Source organism: Curcuma longa, chromosome 11 (genome assembly GCF_044706935.1).
Source record: "Curcuma longa cultivar G26 ecotype Majalengka, Jawa Barat chromosome 11, ITB_CL_G26_1.1, whole genome shotgun sequence".
NCBI lineage: Eukaryota > Viridiplantae > Streptophyta > Magnoliopsida > Zingiberales > Zingiberaceae > Curcuma > Curcuma longa.
This window is the reverse complement of record NC_133871.1, coordinates 6929449-6948068: the sequence shown is the minus strand read 5'-3', so window position 1 is coordinate 6948068 and position 18620 is coordinate 6929449. Positions and strand designations below refer to the sequence as shown.

The 18620-nt window shown below is 34.3% G+C and overlaps 1 protein-coding gene across 1 annotated transcript in view; it reads left to right on the top strand.

Annotated features, from left to right (window-relative positions):
* Positions 1-18620, top strand: part of LOC141839750 (putative pre-mRNA-splicing factor ATP-dependent RNA helicase DEAH9) — a 32305-nt gene that overhangs the window by 13194 nt on the left and 491 nt on the right. The window contains exons 12-22 of the mRNA XM_074727570.1: positions 112-195; positions 261-314; positions 2467-2567; positions 5715-5805; positions 6514-6678; positions 8713-8802; positions 8871-8942; positions 11197-11295; positions 11421-11507; positions 16389-16442; positions 16828-16907. Coding sequence (XP_074583671.1) covers positions 112-195; positions 261-314; positions 2467-2567; positions 5715-5805; positions 6514-6678; positions 8713-8802; positions 8871-8942; positions 11197-11295; positions 11421-11507; positions 16389-16442; positions 16828-16907 — 977 coding nt within the window. The remainder of the gene's footprint in view (positions 1-111; positions 196-260; positions 315-2466; positions 2568-5714; positions 5806-6513; positions 6679-8712; positions 8803-8870; positions 8943-11196; positions 11296-11420; positions 11508-16388; positions 16443-16827; positions 16908-18620) is intronic.

The following is an 18620-nucleotide window of genomic DNA, read 5'->3' as shown; positions in this document are numbered from 1 at the left end:
GGATATCAACTATTATAGATTATTCAGAAAACCAGCTTGTATGAATAAGCACTTACTGTAATGGTTGTCTAATCCTGGAGATCATCAATATGACATTGCTTTTGCATTTAGGACCTTGTTTTTGCTCCTACTCCAAGGGGGAAAAGGAAAGTTGTTATATCAACTAATATTGCAGAGACTTCATTGACTCTAGAGGTACCAACATATTCTTCTTTTATTTGATATAATGATGGCTTGACTTTCTTTGGTTGATCATGCAGGGTGTTGTATACGTTGTTGATAGTGGATTCTCTAAGCAACGATTTTACAATCCGGTAGATATTTTTTAATTTCTCATGCATGAATTTGATGAAATGCGAGTAGTATTCCATGTGAAGGGTTAATATATGGGATTAAGGAACAATTACAATTGACAGAATATAATTTTTGCATTTGGGTTTTAACAATTTTACCGGTTTTATAACATGTTTTCAATGTTGTGTTCAACGATTATTTTGTTTTTAAAAATTTTTGTTTTGCAACAATATGCCTTTGAACTTAGGAGTTAGCTACTTTAGAGTCATGATGATCATTCCTTTTTTTTTCTCTTTGTTTCAACATGGAAACTCTCTTTCTTATGAGTTCTTACTGATAGAGGTCATGGCCTAGGTTGACGAATGGCATGAGGTACCTGTTTGTCCTTGTAATCGTGGCATGGCTTACTAAAAGAATATTCCCACAAGAGAATTAGTGACACAAATTAAGAATATAGTTTTAAGGTGTTTTAAAATTTTTAAGAGCTTATTTTGCTAACATCTCCTTTTTAGGAGAATAAATTTTTTAAGGAACAGTGTAAAGTTGGTAATTGTTTATTCTATGGTTTAAATAGTTTTGACATTTTTCAATTTAGAAGAGAGTAGTTTTGGTTGGAGTTTAATTTATATTGGCTTATTTCTTAATTTGTATTTGATTATTTTGTCAATCTATAAAAGAGGTGTAATTTTAATCTATTTTTCTCATTAAAGTAATAAAACTCTCTTTGTTTAATCCCTATATGAGATCCTTTCCTTCGTGTGTGTGATAATATGCCCCGGTATATTATCAGTTCTCAATATGAGTTTGTTTTGAGTTGGCACTTCATCATTTGGTATCAGTGTGACTTCATGTTTCATTTGATATCAAGTTATAAATTTATCTTTTAATACTTTGTCATCCCCTTACACCACTTCATATTTTTATTCTAATTCCTCTTTGCACATCCAACAACTCTACTTGTTCACCAAAACTTCATCCATAGCCCCATTGTTAAATCACTTTTGTTTAGTTACCTATAATATTACCTAAGGTTGAAAATTTTAAGCCATGCTGAAGTTTTAATCTTTGATTGGAACAATAGTATATCAGTATTATGTCAATATTCTGATCTTGCGCCAGTAGAAAATTAGAGGTGGAAAGAGGAAGGAGATAAAGAAAAAGAAGACTAGATAGCTATATTCTTAAGTTTAAACTTTGTTTTCTATCAAAAAATGGTATATTTTAACATTATCTTTTATGGAGACAAACTATAAAAGATAACAATATTATTTCAATTCATTTCAATTTATCTTTTAGTTTGCCAAGGGGTGTCGAGTATTTCAACTCATTGACATAATGACACATGAGATATTGCTTGTGCCGAGTAGTATTAAGTTTTAGTAATTTATCGAAATGATACGTTTCAATCATTTTGCTTGACATAGTATGAGATTTCAAGTCATGATATTACTCCACATCACCTTCTTTACTGAAATTCATCAACTTTGCTATATTTTCTTGTCAGCCAATACTTTATCTTTCCCTTAGTCTCTATCCATATGTTTTGATCTACTACATTAAACTTATCCTCCATAAACTCTCGATGCCTTGCCTTAGATTTGCCACAGTTGTGACTTCACGTTGCCACTTGTTTGTCATAGGGCTGCCTATAGCAAGGATTGAAATCTCGTGCCGTCTCGCCCGATACGTACGAAAAATTTCGTTCCGCCGCGGCACCGGCACCGGCACAGCGCCGGCACACGAATTCCGGCCGGGGAATGCCTCCGGAGGCATCGCACGGCCTCGGCGACGCCTCCTGAGGCGTCGCGAGGCCTCGGCGACGCCGCCTGAGGCTCCGCCCGGGGCCGGCGACGCCGCCGGAGGCTCCGCCCGGGGCCGGTGCCGGTGCTGCGGCGGAACGAAATTTCTAAACCTCCATAACTGCGTCACAACTTTCTAAACCTATGCAAGCTTTCCAATGCTTGATCTGTGCTAATATCACCTCATCTTTGTTCTAATGATTGGTTTATAATGTTCCATTATCTTATCATTTCATTTTCCAAATGTATTCAATTGAGCAGTGTTTTTTTTTGAGAAGTATGCATTTCCAAGTCTAAGAATTGTTTGGTACTTGACTTCATTAAGAAAATAAACTTCTTTATTTGAGATTTGTTCTAACATGCTTGTTATTAGGTTTCTGACATTGAGAGCTTGGTAGTGGCACCAATATCTAAAGCTTCTGCACGGCAGAGAGCAGGTCGAGCTGGAAGAGTACGACCTGGAAAATGCTTTAGGTAAAACACAAGCACACCAATTTTTTTACCTTCCTAAATCTTAATTCAATTAAAAATCACAACTAGACAATATATTCTATATTATATAATTTATCATAGAAGTTGATGCATTTAGATGGAGTTTCCATAATATGCCTTATTTGCTTATTTCGTTCACCGTTTACTCCAGCTTATTCCATATAATTTGAAATGATGTTTTTTTATCACTAATCTATCTTGAGTGAAAAGGAAATTTTAGTTTATAATGACACTATGAACTCTAGTATACAATGACATCCACTATTATGGACAGTTTGAGCGGAATGAATAGGAGTAGAAGTGCCCATTGAAGTAGAGCATCTCATTGTAAGTCTTCTAAGCTTCTACCCTAATAAATAACAAAATTAATAAGATTAAATTAATAATACAAACATTGTGTTAAAAAGTATCATATTAACATTATTATCGTATTTACAATTTTGATTTTATTAAATTATTATTACTATTATTTTCATTACCATTACTATTAAAAATCTATTTGATGTTATTGTTTATGATCTACTTATAAATGGGTTGGGTTTACTTGTAAATATACCAAATTTAGTTTGCAAGTACAAACATAAAATAACAATGATGCGATATATAGAAGTAGAGGGGACGACCTTTAGGGTGCGTTTGGTTCAAGGTTATTATACATAACCTTAGTTATGTGATTATCAGGTAATCACATAATCAGGTTATAGGGAATAAAACATAACCTAATTTTGTTTAGTTCAATAAAACATAACCAAGGTAATACAATAAAAATTTATTTGTTTGAAGGTTTTAGTGTATAACTTAATTTAACAAGATAAAATAAAATAAAATAATATAATATAATATAATATAATATAATATAATATAATACACAATGTTATTATTATTATTAATGATGATATGTATAAATAAATAAATTTGAATAATATTTTAGAATTTTTTGAGGATAGTTTTATTAGGCTTTAGATTAATCTATTTAATTTATCCCAACTATAGTTAGAAATTGATTGATTCAATTGATTAAAATTGACTAAAGTTTTAATAAAATTAAAAATAAAACAATCCTTCTCTTCCCTCACGCATGCGCCCACCGCCATCCCTCACGCACGCGCTTGCCGCCGTCCGCCCCCCGCCCCCCGCTTGCCTCAGTTGATGACCACCCTTGTTGCCGCCGACATTGCCGGCCACCGGTGATGTGAGCTTTGTCTCCGAGATTAGGTATGCTTTCTTGAGGTTGAACGAGTGTCGTTCCTCTTCCCGTTCCTCACGTCGATGATGCAATTGATCTTGAGTGAGAGCCTGCAGTGTTGTCGCCGGAGTAGCCGTCGACCGAGTGTACGTCCGTTGGTGTCACCTCCGTCCACACGAGACGCCGACACCCCATCCTTCTCCTTTTTGAGTCATGTGAGACGTTGGAACAATTTGCAAGCGCCGACAATGCTATCGCTAGAGCAGCCACCGACCAAGTGCTCGTCTGCTGGCGTCGCCTCCATCCACGCAAGATCTTCATTGGCCATCCCAAGTCACCACGACGCTCTGCCCCTGCTCGCTGTTGCTCGCATTCGATAACCCCGGAATCTAAAAAACCCTCCAATTTCGGAGGTAATCAGATTCTGGGTTACATAACTCTTTTGCTGACATTTCGTGACATGGCGGGCATCGATGATAACTTGGGAATTGTTGATAACGTGAACCAAAACCTTGGATTGATAACCAAGGTTATCAATGATAACCCCCAACTAAACGCCCCCTTAGGGGGATTAACTTTAATAATTTTTCCCAAATCAAAACAGTATTAGAGCAGCCAATCATTCCGTTGAATCCTGTAGTGATTTTGCAAACACCGCTCCTCCATGCAAGTTTGGCAGCTCCTCCATGCAGCACTGGCTGTTGTGAGTTCATCATGTGCTGCATCTAGGTTGCAGATTTCTTTCAATTTGCAGCCGCAGATTTCTTCTCAGTCTTGCAGAATCATTTCTGTTTATGCAATTCAACCTGTAGATTTCATGCGCTCAATCTGTTCTCAATCTACAACTTCTAGCAATTTCTGTTAGTGATTCACAAGTTTCAGCCTCCTATTCAATTTATGTTATGTTCCTCACAGATTCAAGTCTGCTCTCTTTTGTTTGCTTCCAGAATTGGATTTATTTCTGAATCTCCAAATTTATCTTTGCTATCTTCTTTCAGTAGCTGTTCCATTTGGCATTTGCTGTTTATCAGATTTATTGTGGAATCTTTTCCGGCAGGATTTGAGGAGCTAGGTCTCTTAATCTCCCAGAATCTGTTTTCTCCATCTTATTTTGTTTGCTGCTGATCATTACATATGATCATTTCCTTTAATATGATTCCATCCAAGGAAATTCTTCATGTTGTATTCTTATGATCCATAAACCCATTCTTGATTCACTGTTAATGTATCTATTGAGGTTAACCTTTTCTTTTAGTGGCAGAAGTTTCAGGGTGCAAATTGTGCAAGTCTAGTAATACCTATGTATAGGTACACAGGGGCTACATAAGGTTTTGTGTAGAATAATTCCGCCTAACTTGGTATCAGTGTTAATCTTCTAACTTGGTAATATTCTATAGTTCTTCTAAGTGTTCCTTTTCTTTCCAACTATTGTAACTCGAGGTAATGGGGGCTCTTTTATAAGTCGAAGATCACCCGTCCAAACCAACTTTGATAACTCATCTTCAAGCTCTTGTTTCAGAACTCAGTTTTATTCTTTATTTTTTTTCTTTTTCTGAAGTAGCAGTGGCTGATGTTGTACAGCTGGCATAAAGGGAGTTGGTTGCTGGTTTGTTACAGCTGTACCTAGTATGCTTGAGCAAAGGGACTGATATTCCTATTCCACCTCATCCACCGGTTAATGCCGACCACTTTGATCAAACACCTTAGCATATGTGACTACCTTTTCTCCTATCTGCATTAGTGTTTCTGGTGGATCAGTGACTTAAAATTCTAGCATTCTTATGTCCAGAAAAATAACTTGCGCTGTTCAAGTTGTGCAAAGAAAAGTTCTGGTAGGTTTAACCCCCGCAACAAATATATACTTTGTTGCACTATGCTGATTTAACCACCCCATGTTTACACTGTTGTCGGTTTTATTTATTTAATTTTCTCATTTTGAACAGGTTATATACAGAAGATTACTTTTTGAAGGAAATGGCTGCGGATGGAATTCCAGAAATGCAAAGGTCAAACCTTGTCTCTTGTGTGATACAGGTATTTAAGTTATTCTGTTTTTTTTTAAATCTAAACCATGATGAATCTTCTTCTTGTGTGATAGTAGTTTTTCATATTTCCATTCCATTAGGTAAGTCACTTGTAGAAATAACAACCTTGTACTCAGTAACAGCTCTGCTTCTGATCTCTATTTTAGTCTTTGATTCAATATTTTGTGGAAGCTTCTAACTTTGTAACTATCGATTTCCCTGAGTCAACATTTTCAAAGATTTTGTAAGACATCTTTTCAAAATTTTGATGGTCTATAATGATAATTAACGAAGATAGTAATCCTAAATCCATTTCTTGAAGACTATAGGATTGTATTTTAATGTGGAAAATGTATGAAATAGTCACAAACGCACTAGTTGTTGGTTTGACTATCATGTTTAATTTTCCTCCCATTATTATCTAAGAATAAAGGGGAGCCTTGGCGCAACGGTAAGGTTGCTGCCATGTGACCTAGAGGTCACGGGTTCAAATCCTGGAAACAGCCTCTTGCCAAAGGCAAGGTAAGGCTGGATCCTTTCCCCGGACCCCGCATGGCGGGAGCTTCGTGCACCGGGCTGCCCTTTTTTTTATTATCTAAGAATAATACATATGAGCATCCATTTTTGTTATCTCATCTGCTTCTTTGATTAGTAATTTAATATAATGTTTGTCTATAATCTCATATTTTAAAATAAGCTATTCTCTTCCACATTGCAGTTAAAAGCATTGGGCATAGATAATGTATTGGGCTTTGATTGGCTAGCTCCTCCACCACCAGAGGCCATGGTGCGGGCTCTTGAAGTTTTATACTCTCTTGGTATTATCGATGATGATGCCAAACTCACATCACCAATTGGTTATCAGATAGCTGAGATTCCAATGGTATTCTCATATCTCATTAACATGAATGATTCTGTTAATGTATATATAAATACTTGTTATAACAGATACTTCTTTCATTCATTCCTCAATGGCTAGCTTCCAAAGACCATTTATATTCCACAATTCATTTAGATGCATGGTATGTGTTACAGGATATATATCTTATTTTTAATTGGATTCTTAAGAAATTTAATTTATACCAAATCCATTTAGATGCAGGATATATGCCTTATCGTTAGTAGTTTTTTATATAATTGTTTGAGAAGGATTGATTCCTTCATAGCATGTGGTATTTTAGTTAGTATGTTAAATACTAATCAAACATTTAAAATACCTAGGGTGATAAGCTGCAAACTAGACATTTTCAAATTTAGAGTTGGGAGGAGTTGAAGTGAATGCTATCATTGTATAACATTAACCGATGTTGAATCTTTCACTTGATGGGTATGCCTGACATAGAACAATAGCTCTTTCCCTTAGATGATGGGTTGCAATTGTTGGGATATCTGTGCAATGTGTGAAGCTAAGATTGTAGCAAATAATATTATTTACTACAATCCATCCAATGGTGCCAAAGTTGATTAATCCTACAAAAACATCAGGAGAATGGTGAGCATTCTATGCTTAGGAAGGTGGCGAGAATATGAAACAGGGAGCCTTTTCAAATAGTATTGTTTATACAGTATAAGGTTAGATAAGTGAACTGCAAATAATTGAGGCATACTTAAGTTTTTCAGGTCAATGGTTTGTCTGACAAATCAGTAGGTTAATTCTCACATCTATATGGAATGCCACAATTCATATCAAAGTTACTCTAGTCATAAACATAGTGAGGTTTTAGAAAAGGCTTTTTCTTTGACAGTGGAACAACCATTGGACCTCAAATATTTTCACTATATATGATTGCCACCAATATGGATGATTTGAGGCTATAAGTTTGACTTCGGTGTTGGTTGAGAACACCATCCCTCAAATAAAGGCGATTGTGATGTCTTACTTTAGTCTCATATGGTTGGTTATCACAAATAAATTGCATTTATAAGATTAGATGGATGACCACTAACTTGGCTTAAACATTTTGGGAAAATTGATTGTGCCTAATAGGGTAATAGATTTGTTTTGTCATCCCTAGTTTGTAAAATCAATGTTGTATGAGGGTCGACCAGTTAATAAAATCTAAATTTTGGTTGCATAGGCTGTATTCAATTGGAACTATCAAATTGAAAAATACTTTAAATCTATAAGAATAGATAATAAAAGGAAAAAAGGGTTACTTATAAAAATGAATAATACTCATTATTCTAAACATAAGTTAATTGTACTATTCAATTTTCTAAAACATTATTGGACATTTTGTTTCAAAAAAAAAAAGTTAGGTCAACATTATATATAAAGGTAGCTTTTGCTACCTTTATATATAATGATAATATTTTACATCCAAACCCTTGTGCATTTAAATAGTAACAAATGGATATTTTGGAAATGCACCTTGGAAATCTTCAACTTAGAATCTCACTTCTTTTAGATATAAACACATATGTTACATTGGAAGCAATTTACAAGGTTCCTTAGCATTCAACTTTTTTTTTTTTTTTTGAAATTGGAGTCTTTGTATGCTTTGCTGATTGATGATTTTCATCTCATGCTTTTATGGATATTTGAGTCATTGTTCTTTTATTTCAAACCTTGTTCATTCAAAAGAAAATCCTATCCTATATTCATACCTCAAGTTACAGGATCCTATGGTATCCAAAATGGTATTATCAGCATGTGCCTTGGGTCGTTCCATGGAGATCTTCAACTGAGAATCTCACTTCTTTTAGATATAAACACATATGTTACATTGGATGCAATTTACAAGGTTCTTTAGCATTCAACTTTTTTTTTTTTTTTGAAATTGGAGTCTTTGTATGCTCTGCCGATTGCTGATTTTCATCTCATGCTTTTATGGATATTTGAGTCATTGTTCTTTTATTTCAAACCTTGTTCATTAAAAAAAAATATACTATCCTATATTCATACCTCAAATTACAGGATCCTATGGTATCCAAAATGGTATTATCAGCATGTGCCTTGGGTTGTTCCGAGGAGATGACTACTATAGCTGCTGTTCTGTCTGTTCAGGTGAATATTTGCTGCTTTACAATTAAATTAGTCTCTCTTAAACCACTTAATATTTATTATAATTGCAGTCCATTTGGGTTTCTGGGAGGGGAGCACAGAAAGAATCCGACGAAGTGAAGCTACGTTTTGCTGCTGCAGAGGTTCCTATTGTTTAATTCTAGTATGGTTAATAAGATTAAAATTGATATGATAATTCCTTTTGATTTTAATTTTTTTCTTTATTAATAATGCCATTTTCTTGTCGCTTTCCATCATTTTCATGGTGTCACCTATTTTAGAAATATGAGATGTCTTTTTGCTGGGGGACCCATGATTGACAATTATTGAACATGTTCTGTTTTTGTTAATTAGCATTCAACTCTTATTATTGAACGTGTTCTGTTCTCAGTAACATTTTCACAGTGGCTGCAACACCCTGCATAGGACAATTGAGGTTCAGAATCACATAATAGATGAGGGAATTAATTCAAAAAATGGACATATTTTGTAAAATTTGTAAACTAGTTGGCAATCTGTATAGGGTGTTTTGTTGTTTGAGTTTCAGAAGCATGCATATAGGTGGGAACCTTAAATTAATTCATCATTGACACTTGAAGAAGAAAAAATGTTTTATGCGCATTGACAATCAAATTCAACTAGTGAACAACATACATGATGATTGTGTGGGAAAAAGGCAATCCACATCCAGATTAATTCATCAACTATTGCTTCATCTTGGGATAAGATGCTATCATCTTTCAAAAGTTTGGCACAAGATATAATATTAAAAGGTGTACTGAAAAATTAGAAAGCTTTGGAATCAAAGTAAAATGCCTCAGAAAAAATCATGGCTTAAAATCGTTATCCAGCTAAAAATTTTGTTTCAGTTTGATTTTCTTTATTATTGATTTGATTGGTCAAGGTTGGGAATTTCTCACCTTTAAGTGTGCCATTTGAGAAATTTAAAATATTTTTAAAAAATGATAATGAGATTGAGTCACAACTGAAGTCTACTTATTTACAGACTGTAAATGTTCACTCATTTATGAATTATGTTTTATCTACAATTAAATTTTATCCAAATTCCAAACATGTAAGTTTTCTGGTCTTGGATGGTTTGATGCCAAATTTACCATCCATATACTTTCATTGCCAGGTATTATGGGAAATGATTTCTTAAAGATTCAAGGATGGTACTGATTTTTCATGTCTCTTATTTTATAATATTAATTTAGAGTGTAAAATGAGAAATCCTTCTTATTTTAAGACAATTAGAAAGTAACTATCTCATTGTATCTTCATAAACTTCATTGTAAAATAATTGATGGAACAAGCTCTGATATTTCACTGTCATAAGATGTTGAGATCAGTCAAATTGTTAAATACTAGTTTTTTTATCGGACATATATGCTATGCTCACAGGACTACAAATAGAAGCCTGGTCTGGTACATGTCTTAAAGATCTTTTACACAATGCGGACAAATGTGTATAGCAACTCATAGCAGTGTGTTTTTAAGTTCTAGTTTGATCTTTAATTAATTTTTCTAGTATATAAAATGATTTGTTAATGAATAAGGTTCTCAAAATCAATTTTAGGCCTTACATAGTATGTACGCATATGTGGGATATTATCAGAGAGAGGCAGTCAATAATAAAATAATTATAAAAAAATAAATCGATACTAATATTCAAAACAGCTAACCTGTATCTCTAAAAAATTACATTAATCGATCAAAATAGGTTGACAAGCAAACAAGATGATACTTAATAAGGAAATTGGTACTAATAAGTAATGAATGGTAAATTGGTAGAACTATAAAAGAGAAGATGGAGAAGATATCTCTTAGAGGAGAAGGAAGAGGAAAGGTGGCTGGAATTTATTTGGACCATCAAATTGTGGTTCAATGTGAGTGGAGTGTTGAGTGGGGAAAGAAGGGCTGCAGGCAAGTTGAGGTGTCGAGTGGGAGTTCAGGGTTTTGATTTGTATTCATTGAAGTGAATTAATTTTCTTTTTCAAATGAATTGTTATTTCCTTTAAATTGAACCTGCCTAATTGTCCGCTTAGATTGCCCTGTCACATTGCTAGGTCTGCTGAGTCAGATCACTTGGGCTTCCTTTTCAGATGCCTAGGTTGCTTTTTGGACGATCCGTCCAAAGGGGACTGCATATTGGGTAGGCAAAGTGGTCCCTGGCTAAATCACTTAGGTGGCTATTTTTTTTAGAATGCTGTTAATGAAAAAGAGCTAGTAAATCAAACTCTCACATTGTTGATACTTTGTATTGTTTAATGCCCATTATATGCCTCATAGAATGCTGTCTTAATTTGGATTGGAATATTCTGTATTTGTTGAATATACATTTTCTCTGTTATGTCACTCTAATTCCTGTTTAAGATAGTTCATCCCTTTTTACAGGGAGATCATATTACATTTCTTAATGTCTATAAAGGATTCATTAACTCAGGAAAATCTTCACAGTGGTGTTACAAAAACTATGTTAACTACCACGCTATGGTGAGTCTCCTAAATTTATACAAGTCTGGTGTTTCTCTCTTCATCAACAGTCTTTATTGGTAGTTTTTTGAATTGCATTTTGTTAATTTATATAGTTTAATTGGTTTACTGCAAAAAATTTCCAGAAGAAGGTTGTGGATGTCAAGGAACAACTCTGCCGCTTGTTGAGACGACTTGGTTTAACACTCAAATCATGCGAGAATGATACACAGGCATTTTACATCTCTGTTCACTTTGTCCAATTTTTGTGGTTCACATTTTATGTTTTGGGTTTAGCTTTTACTTTGAATTAGGAAAGCATAGATAGTGTTATCAGGTGGGCAGAGCAAGCCCCCCTAAGAGCATGGCTGCCTACTCCAACTGTTGGGGTTGGGTTTAAGGTATTGAGCCATGTGGATGGCCCTGAATGTGCTGCATTAGGTTTGCCATGTAGGTTGGGCACATCCATACCTGATTTATTTTTCTTTCAAAAATGCATTTCCATTTCCAATTTGAAAACGTTGACTATACGAGCTTGACTAGTTGTTTCATAAACATAAATTATAGAACATTGATATCATACAGACTGATGTAGAATCATACTGACCTGAATCACTTTGGTTTGTTAGTGACAATGCCTGGCCAAAACAATTTTTGGATTGGCCAAGAATGATGATTGACATCTAGGCACCAGGTTGCTTATTTCTTAATTTTTCGTTCCTAAAATTCTTAAGTAATGTCTAGATGAAAGACATTAAATCCTGACTTATGTATTCATTTTGTTCCTGTACAAGACAAATTTAAATGTTTAAATCCAATAATACTTTATATCGGCTTGTTTAGCTCCAAATAGTATTAGTCTATAATGCTTATGAGAGCCCAATGCATAGGCAAAAGATATAACATAAAATTTTAGAATAAAAGAAGCTGAATATAACAAAAGATATATTTCACCAGCACCCAAGCATCCTCAACATCATCTCCACTCTCATCAGTGCTTCACCAATAGTGGCATTACTATTTTCATTCTGGACTCCAAAAATTTGAACAATGGTATCGAAGGGTCATGAAGACTCCTCTTTTTTGAAGTTCTCTCCATCAATAGCATGAGCATCAAAAGGGTAATCTCGCTAATCATTAGTAAATCTTTTTTGTCAGTTTATTGCTTATGGTTGATTTGAGACCCATTTTTTGAACATCGTTTTCTGTTTGTCAACTACTATTTGAGCTTTATATTTCCTTTTATCTAGAATAACTATCACTGAGACCATCTAGAACATTAAGGGAATTACTCCTATTATATGCATGAGATTAGGTTCATGGATTAGACCGGTAAATGGATCAAAATAAGAAGCCGCTTCTTGAGGAGGCAAATTTTGTCATGCTTTGCCCAAGTAGGCACGTTTAGAAGCAACCTTTACTTACTGCACATGAACTACAATAGTGTGTCATTACAAAATTCATATCAAATCTAACTAAAATGCATAATTCTAAAAGAAACATGACTAGTAGTATGACTGCCTAAATAACACATGCACCTAGAGGTCTCAGAACTTCACAAAGTAAGCATAAATTGCAAAGTGGGTAAACATGAGGGATGTGCATGAATTTGATCTTTTAACTAAAGTTGAAAGGAATAACAACAATCAAAGTTCATATTAAAGTAATATCATTCTACTTTCACATTTACCTTTTATCGACATCACCATTCTTTATCATAATACAAATCTTTATACTTGGTTATAGTCAGTCATTTAATCATCAGCATTGGTTTGTCATATTAAGACCATTCTTAATTGTTATAATTTATTATTACAAGTCAATCAATTTAGTTGTCAATTATTTCTAGTCAAACCTCTTAGATGTTCACCATCTTTTATCACAAGTCCATTTAATCTCCATCATTTTTTTCCACAATTGAACTCACTCAATTATCACCATTTATTATTTGTTGCTAATAAATCCACTAAGAAGTGAATCACTAGAGTTAGACTCTCAGGCTATAAATAATGTCATCCTCCATTGATATACAATGATATAGTACTCTAGTGCAAATAAATATTAACCACAATTGATCTCTTGGCTTTATGTGGATGGTCAGATACTTTAGTAAACGACTAGGGTTAGCGGTTTCACTTTTTAATATTCTTATCACTATTTATAATAGCCTCTTTTTTTTCACTTGAAATCTTTACACAACAAATTATTACATATTGGGTTTTATCTTATTGGCTATTTTGAGGGGACTAATCTAAATCAACTTTTTAATAAATGTCACACTAATTTAATTGTATATTAGGATAGGCCTACTTTTTTATAGCATCAAAAATGTCCATGTATCAATATATAAATCAATAAATAACTTCGAAGCTAAAGCAATTTAAAGATAAGCATCAACTTTATATTAATTTTATCTTTTTCAAAACAATCTTTTCTCTTGATAATCCCTAACATGATCACCCACATCTATATAGAAAGAAAAGAATCATTTATTTATCTCCCAATTGTTTTAGTTTCTTTTATAACTCATTTTGTTAATTTAATGTCGTACCAATGCTCCTTGTTTAACATAGTTGTTTTCATGCATAAAGAATATATAAGTGAATCCAAGGTAAATTTACCCCCCTTAAATATATATCAAGTAAAGATCTAATACCCTATAAAGTCTAGTGCTCCTCTGGACCAGTATCTATTATTACAAGGATATGAACGACTTAAAAAGGCTCAAAATAAACTAAAGATGATTATAACACATCTAGCAATTACAAGGCTAATGATCCAGTCCTAGTCTAATTATCCTAGTGCAATATAAGTGTAAGAACTCAACCTTCATTACTAACGAACATTCATTAATCTCCCTTTAAAATTAAAAAAAAACAAAATAGATGCTTCAATAATAACAGAGATAATAAGGCTAAGCTTTTACCTTGCAATTCTCCCAGATCGAAGAAGCAAAATAGATGCTTCAATAATATGAAACACTTGAGACAATCTAAATAGCACCGAATTATTAGTCCAAAATAGGTAATCATTCTGATTCTAACAAAAGAAATTACTCACAAAATCCTTACACCAAATTGACTGAAATCATAGTGTGCAGGAGTAAGGTTCATTCACAGTGATGCCTTGGATCTAGGCAACAAATGGTGGCAGCGACTTCACTTAAGACCATGAGGGTTAGACGACCACTTTAGGGTGCACAAGATCCAATAGACAATGTTGGGGTGTACATTCTAGGATCGGGTTGGACCGGCTAGAGGAGGGTGAATGGACAGTTAAGAAGAATAGCACTCGTCTGTTAAAAAAGAAATTTGGTTGCAACTGGATTGTTACTTCCAAGGCGGTTAACACTCAATCAGAACTCCTTTAGGCGGAGAAGCTTTTACAGTTGTAGCACAGAGACTTAGAGAAAAAATTACAAAGTAATTGATGATTTAACTTCTAAAACTCTAGGTCTTATTTATAGCCCAAAAGAATAGATCTGAATTGTTGATTGTAGATGAACTTTCTCTTGGTCGTTGATCCGTTGATGCGATGATAACTGTTGATCGGAGATAGGCTTTGATTGTAGCGGTTGATTAAATAAGGATAAATTTTATCTTTAATAAAAGATAAAAAGAATTATCTTTAATAAAAATTAAGTATTTATCTTTTATATGATAAAAGATAAAATTGATCAAATCTTATCTTTTTTTCTTCAAAAGCTACGTCCAAAAGGTCCAAGTCTAAGTCTTCTATTTCGTCAAAAGTCAATATGTTTGACTTTTGTTGACTTTTTGTAGAATTGCCAGTTGGGTGATTTCTAACCAACCGGAGTTAGGCTCACTCGAATTCGACTCCGACCTTTTGCCCCTCAAGCGTACTTCCTTCCGGCTTCTCGTCCCTCGGACGTCGTGCACGTCCTTCTCGCTTCACTGGTGTACTCTTCCGCAGCTTCCGCATCCCTCGAATGCACCGAGCCCGTCGGCTCACTATCTCGTGCCAAGTCCGCTACGTCTTACGCTCGACTTCCTCTGTACCTAAGTTCCTGCACACTTAGCAGAGGAATCAGAACAACACAGGACCTAACTGAACCTGGTTGATCACATCAAAACTAATTGGGGCACCAACACACATTGTTGTTGGGTGATGACATTAGAACACGCATGACTTCAAGTGAGGATAAGGGTGGTATGACACAGGGAATAGGAATGGGAGAGCAAGGAAAGGGGCTAGTTGCTTGTCCTAGCTCCAAACAACAGCGACAATGCTAGGGTGTCCAAGTGACGGCCAATGAGTGGAGCGTCCGATGCAGAAAGGGGGAAGGAGAGAACAAGAGAGAAGGAAAAGAAGAGAGAGATGGCCAACGAACGTGTCAATCCTTCTTGGTTCTGAGTAAGTGCTGGCTTATGTAAGCAGAGGCAAGGGAGAGAGGAATAGCGAGAGTTTGTGAGAGAAAGACAGATAGAGAGAGAGTTGTCGAAGGACACACAAGGAGTGGTAGTGGTGCCACACGCAAAGGGAGAGACGCGATCCATTGAGAAAGAAGTGTCTGGAGAGAGAATAAGCCCACTCCACGAAATTCCACTAACCCAATCCAAAGTGATTAAGACAAATTATCCCAAACCCAGTTTGAACCCAGATGACCCTACTCATCATGTCTGCATTGGGTTGCATCTAAACCCAACCCAACTTCAATTCAACCCCTAAAATCTGATTTGTTGGTTTGATTCAAGTTGATTTATTGTCTAAAATTTAGAAAAAAGTTGATTTAAAATGTGAAATTTTAAATATGATAAAATCCTGAATCTAATAAATTTCTTGAAAGTTGAGTCACTCTATACAAATAGCCACATTGTAATTGATTAAATACTTATGGTTATGCTTTGATATTCAACCAATATTACTCTATCAGCAATCTTTTAACTTCAAAAAGGATTTTCCTCCTGTGGATTCTTCTTCTTAGATATAAATGTATCATGGTTAACTGATACCCACATTAACTCAGTAACAGTGTTTCCTTGTTCCATGTATTTTTTGGGATTCATAATTCTAGTGATAAACTGTAACCTCAAAATTAAGATAATGAAATGGATGTGCAATATAATGATTAAATCAACTTCCTTTAACTGCAGATTCTAAGAAAAGCCATAATTGCTGGGTTCTTTGCAAATTCATGCTACATGGAGGTATGTCTACATCTACATTAGTTATATGAGATGCCAAGATCAGAAACTGGACACTAAACAATACATTAATTATACATAAGAAAAAGCTATATTTTGTTTTTCTGCTGGTAGGACCTGTGTGAAGGGTTCCACTGTTAAAGTATTTCTTACTGGCCTGATATGAATTATAGATTCTAAATTAACACTATGTTTACTGCAAGGCGTGTGCCATGCTCTTATGTATTTTATTCCTTGATTTTTCCTCTTTGTTTCTTTATCCCACTAATTTTAAGTTTACATTTAGAAAGTTTGTCCTTAGGGCATGTTCTAATCACCAAGAATTTTCCTTCATCATCGAGCACTTGTTTGCAACATCATATTTCAGTAAGTTGATTTTCTCTTGTAGGAATACAGTCACAATGGACTGTACAAGACAATTAGAAGTTCTCAAGAAGTATACATTCATCCTTCTTCTGTGCTGTTCAGGTTAGTGGGCCAAATTAAATTATCTTAAATTGCTAAATTTTGCATGTGTTTTCTGCAACGACATGAGACTACAGCATACTACCTATGTGGTATGGAAATTATGCAGATCTTTATGCAGAAATTATTTATAAACTATTTAACATATTAAAAATAAAAAGTTTTCATAAAAATAGCGTAGGTCTACCTCCTAGAAAATAACAAAATGCAAATGCCCACCATCTCCAAGGTGCTAGCTGGCTATTTTGCCGCAGTAACTAGGTTCATTTCCCCTATTTATGTGCATATTGGCTCATTTCAAAAAATAAAAAATGTATACAAAGTCTAAGCTTTGAGATTATAAACCAGCAAAATATGTAGTACCTATCAAGATGTTTGAAGATTTAATATGCAAATTGTTTAATCTTTCTTCAAGTAAATTTAATCTCTTTGAATTCCTCCTAGTAGCCAAATTTTTATTGTCTGAACCAAGTTATGATTCTTTTGTTTGTATTTTCTATTACAATGTATAAAAGTATTTTTGAGTCCTTGGTTAAGGTTCCTCATTAGCTCCACAAGTTACATACTTAGATGTATTCCAAACCAAATTTAAGGACTCATTTTATTAATTCTAGGTCATTTATATTTCTACATATCATATCATTTCAATCCAGGTATCTCTTTCTTTCATATTTTCTTGAAATCACGAATCAAATAGTTAGTTGAGCCAATTTTAAGATTAATGAAATATGTGAATGGTTACATATGTATTTGCAGACATATACAATGCAGTGAAGCAATGCAAATGTATATGCACATAGATTATTTTTTAAAACAATGCTTCCATGACTAATGCTGCATAGAGAATATTCCAAATTGGCTTTTTTCTTAGAGAAATGTTTTCAAATTTTGAGAGTTCAGAGATCAGTATTTTTGATATTTTGTTCTCAAGAAATAAGGAAATAGAGTGTTTCTCTCCTCTATATGATAACTTATAGTTTGTTTAGAAAATAAACATAACTTCTGTATTATTGTAATTGATATTAATTTATTAATAATATAGTAGTTAAATCTGATCATCACACAGGTAATGTGCAGTTTTATATGATATTTGGTTCTGGAAAGTTGAAATGCATAGTTTAAAATTCTTGGATGAAATGATACTTGCCATGTATGTTGGACATTCTTTTCTTGTGATTATTAAGTTAATCCTAGATTTTGCATGTTCTATTTTTATGGAGAAGCTAGGCAGCAATACAGTTGTTTAATTCTCATTCTAGGTACAGGAACTGTTAAGAAAACATACTTGTTGGTCCAATATCAGTTTAATTTTGTCCACCTCATTAATTTAATGTTTTGCCCCCGAGGCATAGCTGAGTTGGTTACGACGCAGCAGAGTTGCAGAAGAGGGTAAGGGTTCGAATCTTGGCGAAGTCAAGCAACACCCTCTGCGTCGTGACTAACTACAGTTTCTCGATTTACCTCCTCACAGATGGTCGTGGGGCCGATCGTGTGGGGCCGCTAAGGTGGCGGATTTCACCTTTTTGCAGAAAAAAAGTGTGTTATCTTTGCAAACACCATAATTTTTTGGAGTGTTTATTCTTCAACCTTCAATATTTCAAATTTTTATGGCAAAGAATAAATATGCTTCAAATGTTCTATATTGTTCTTTTTTTTTTCAACTTGCCCCTTTTCTTCAAGATACCAACCATTTTTATCTTGATGTTTTTCGTTTAC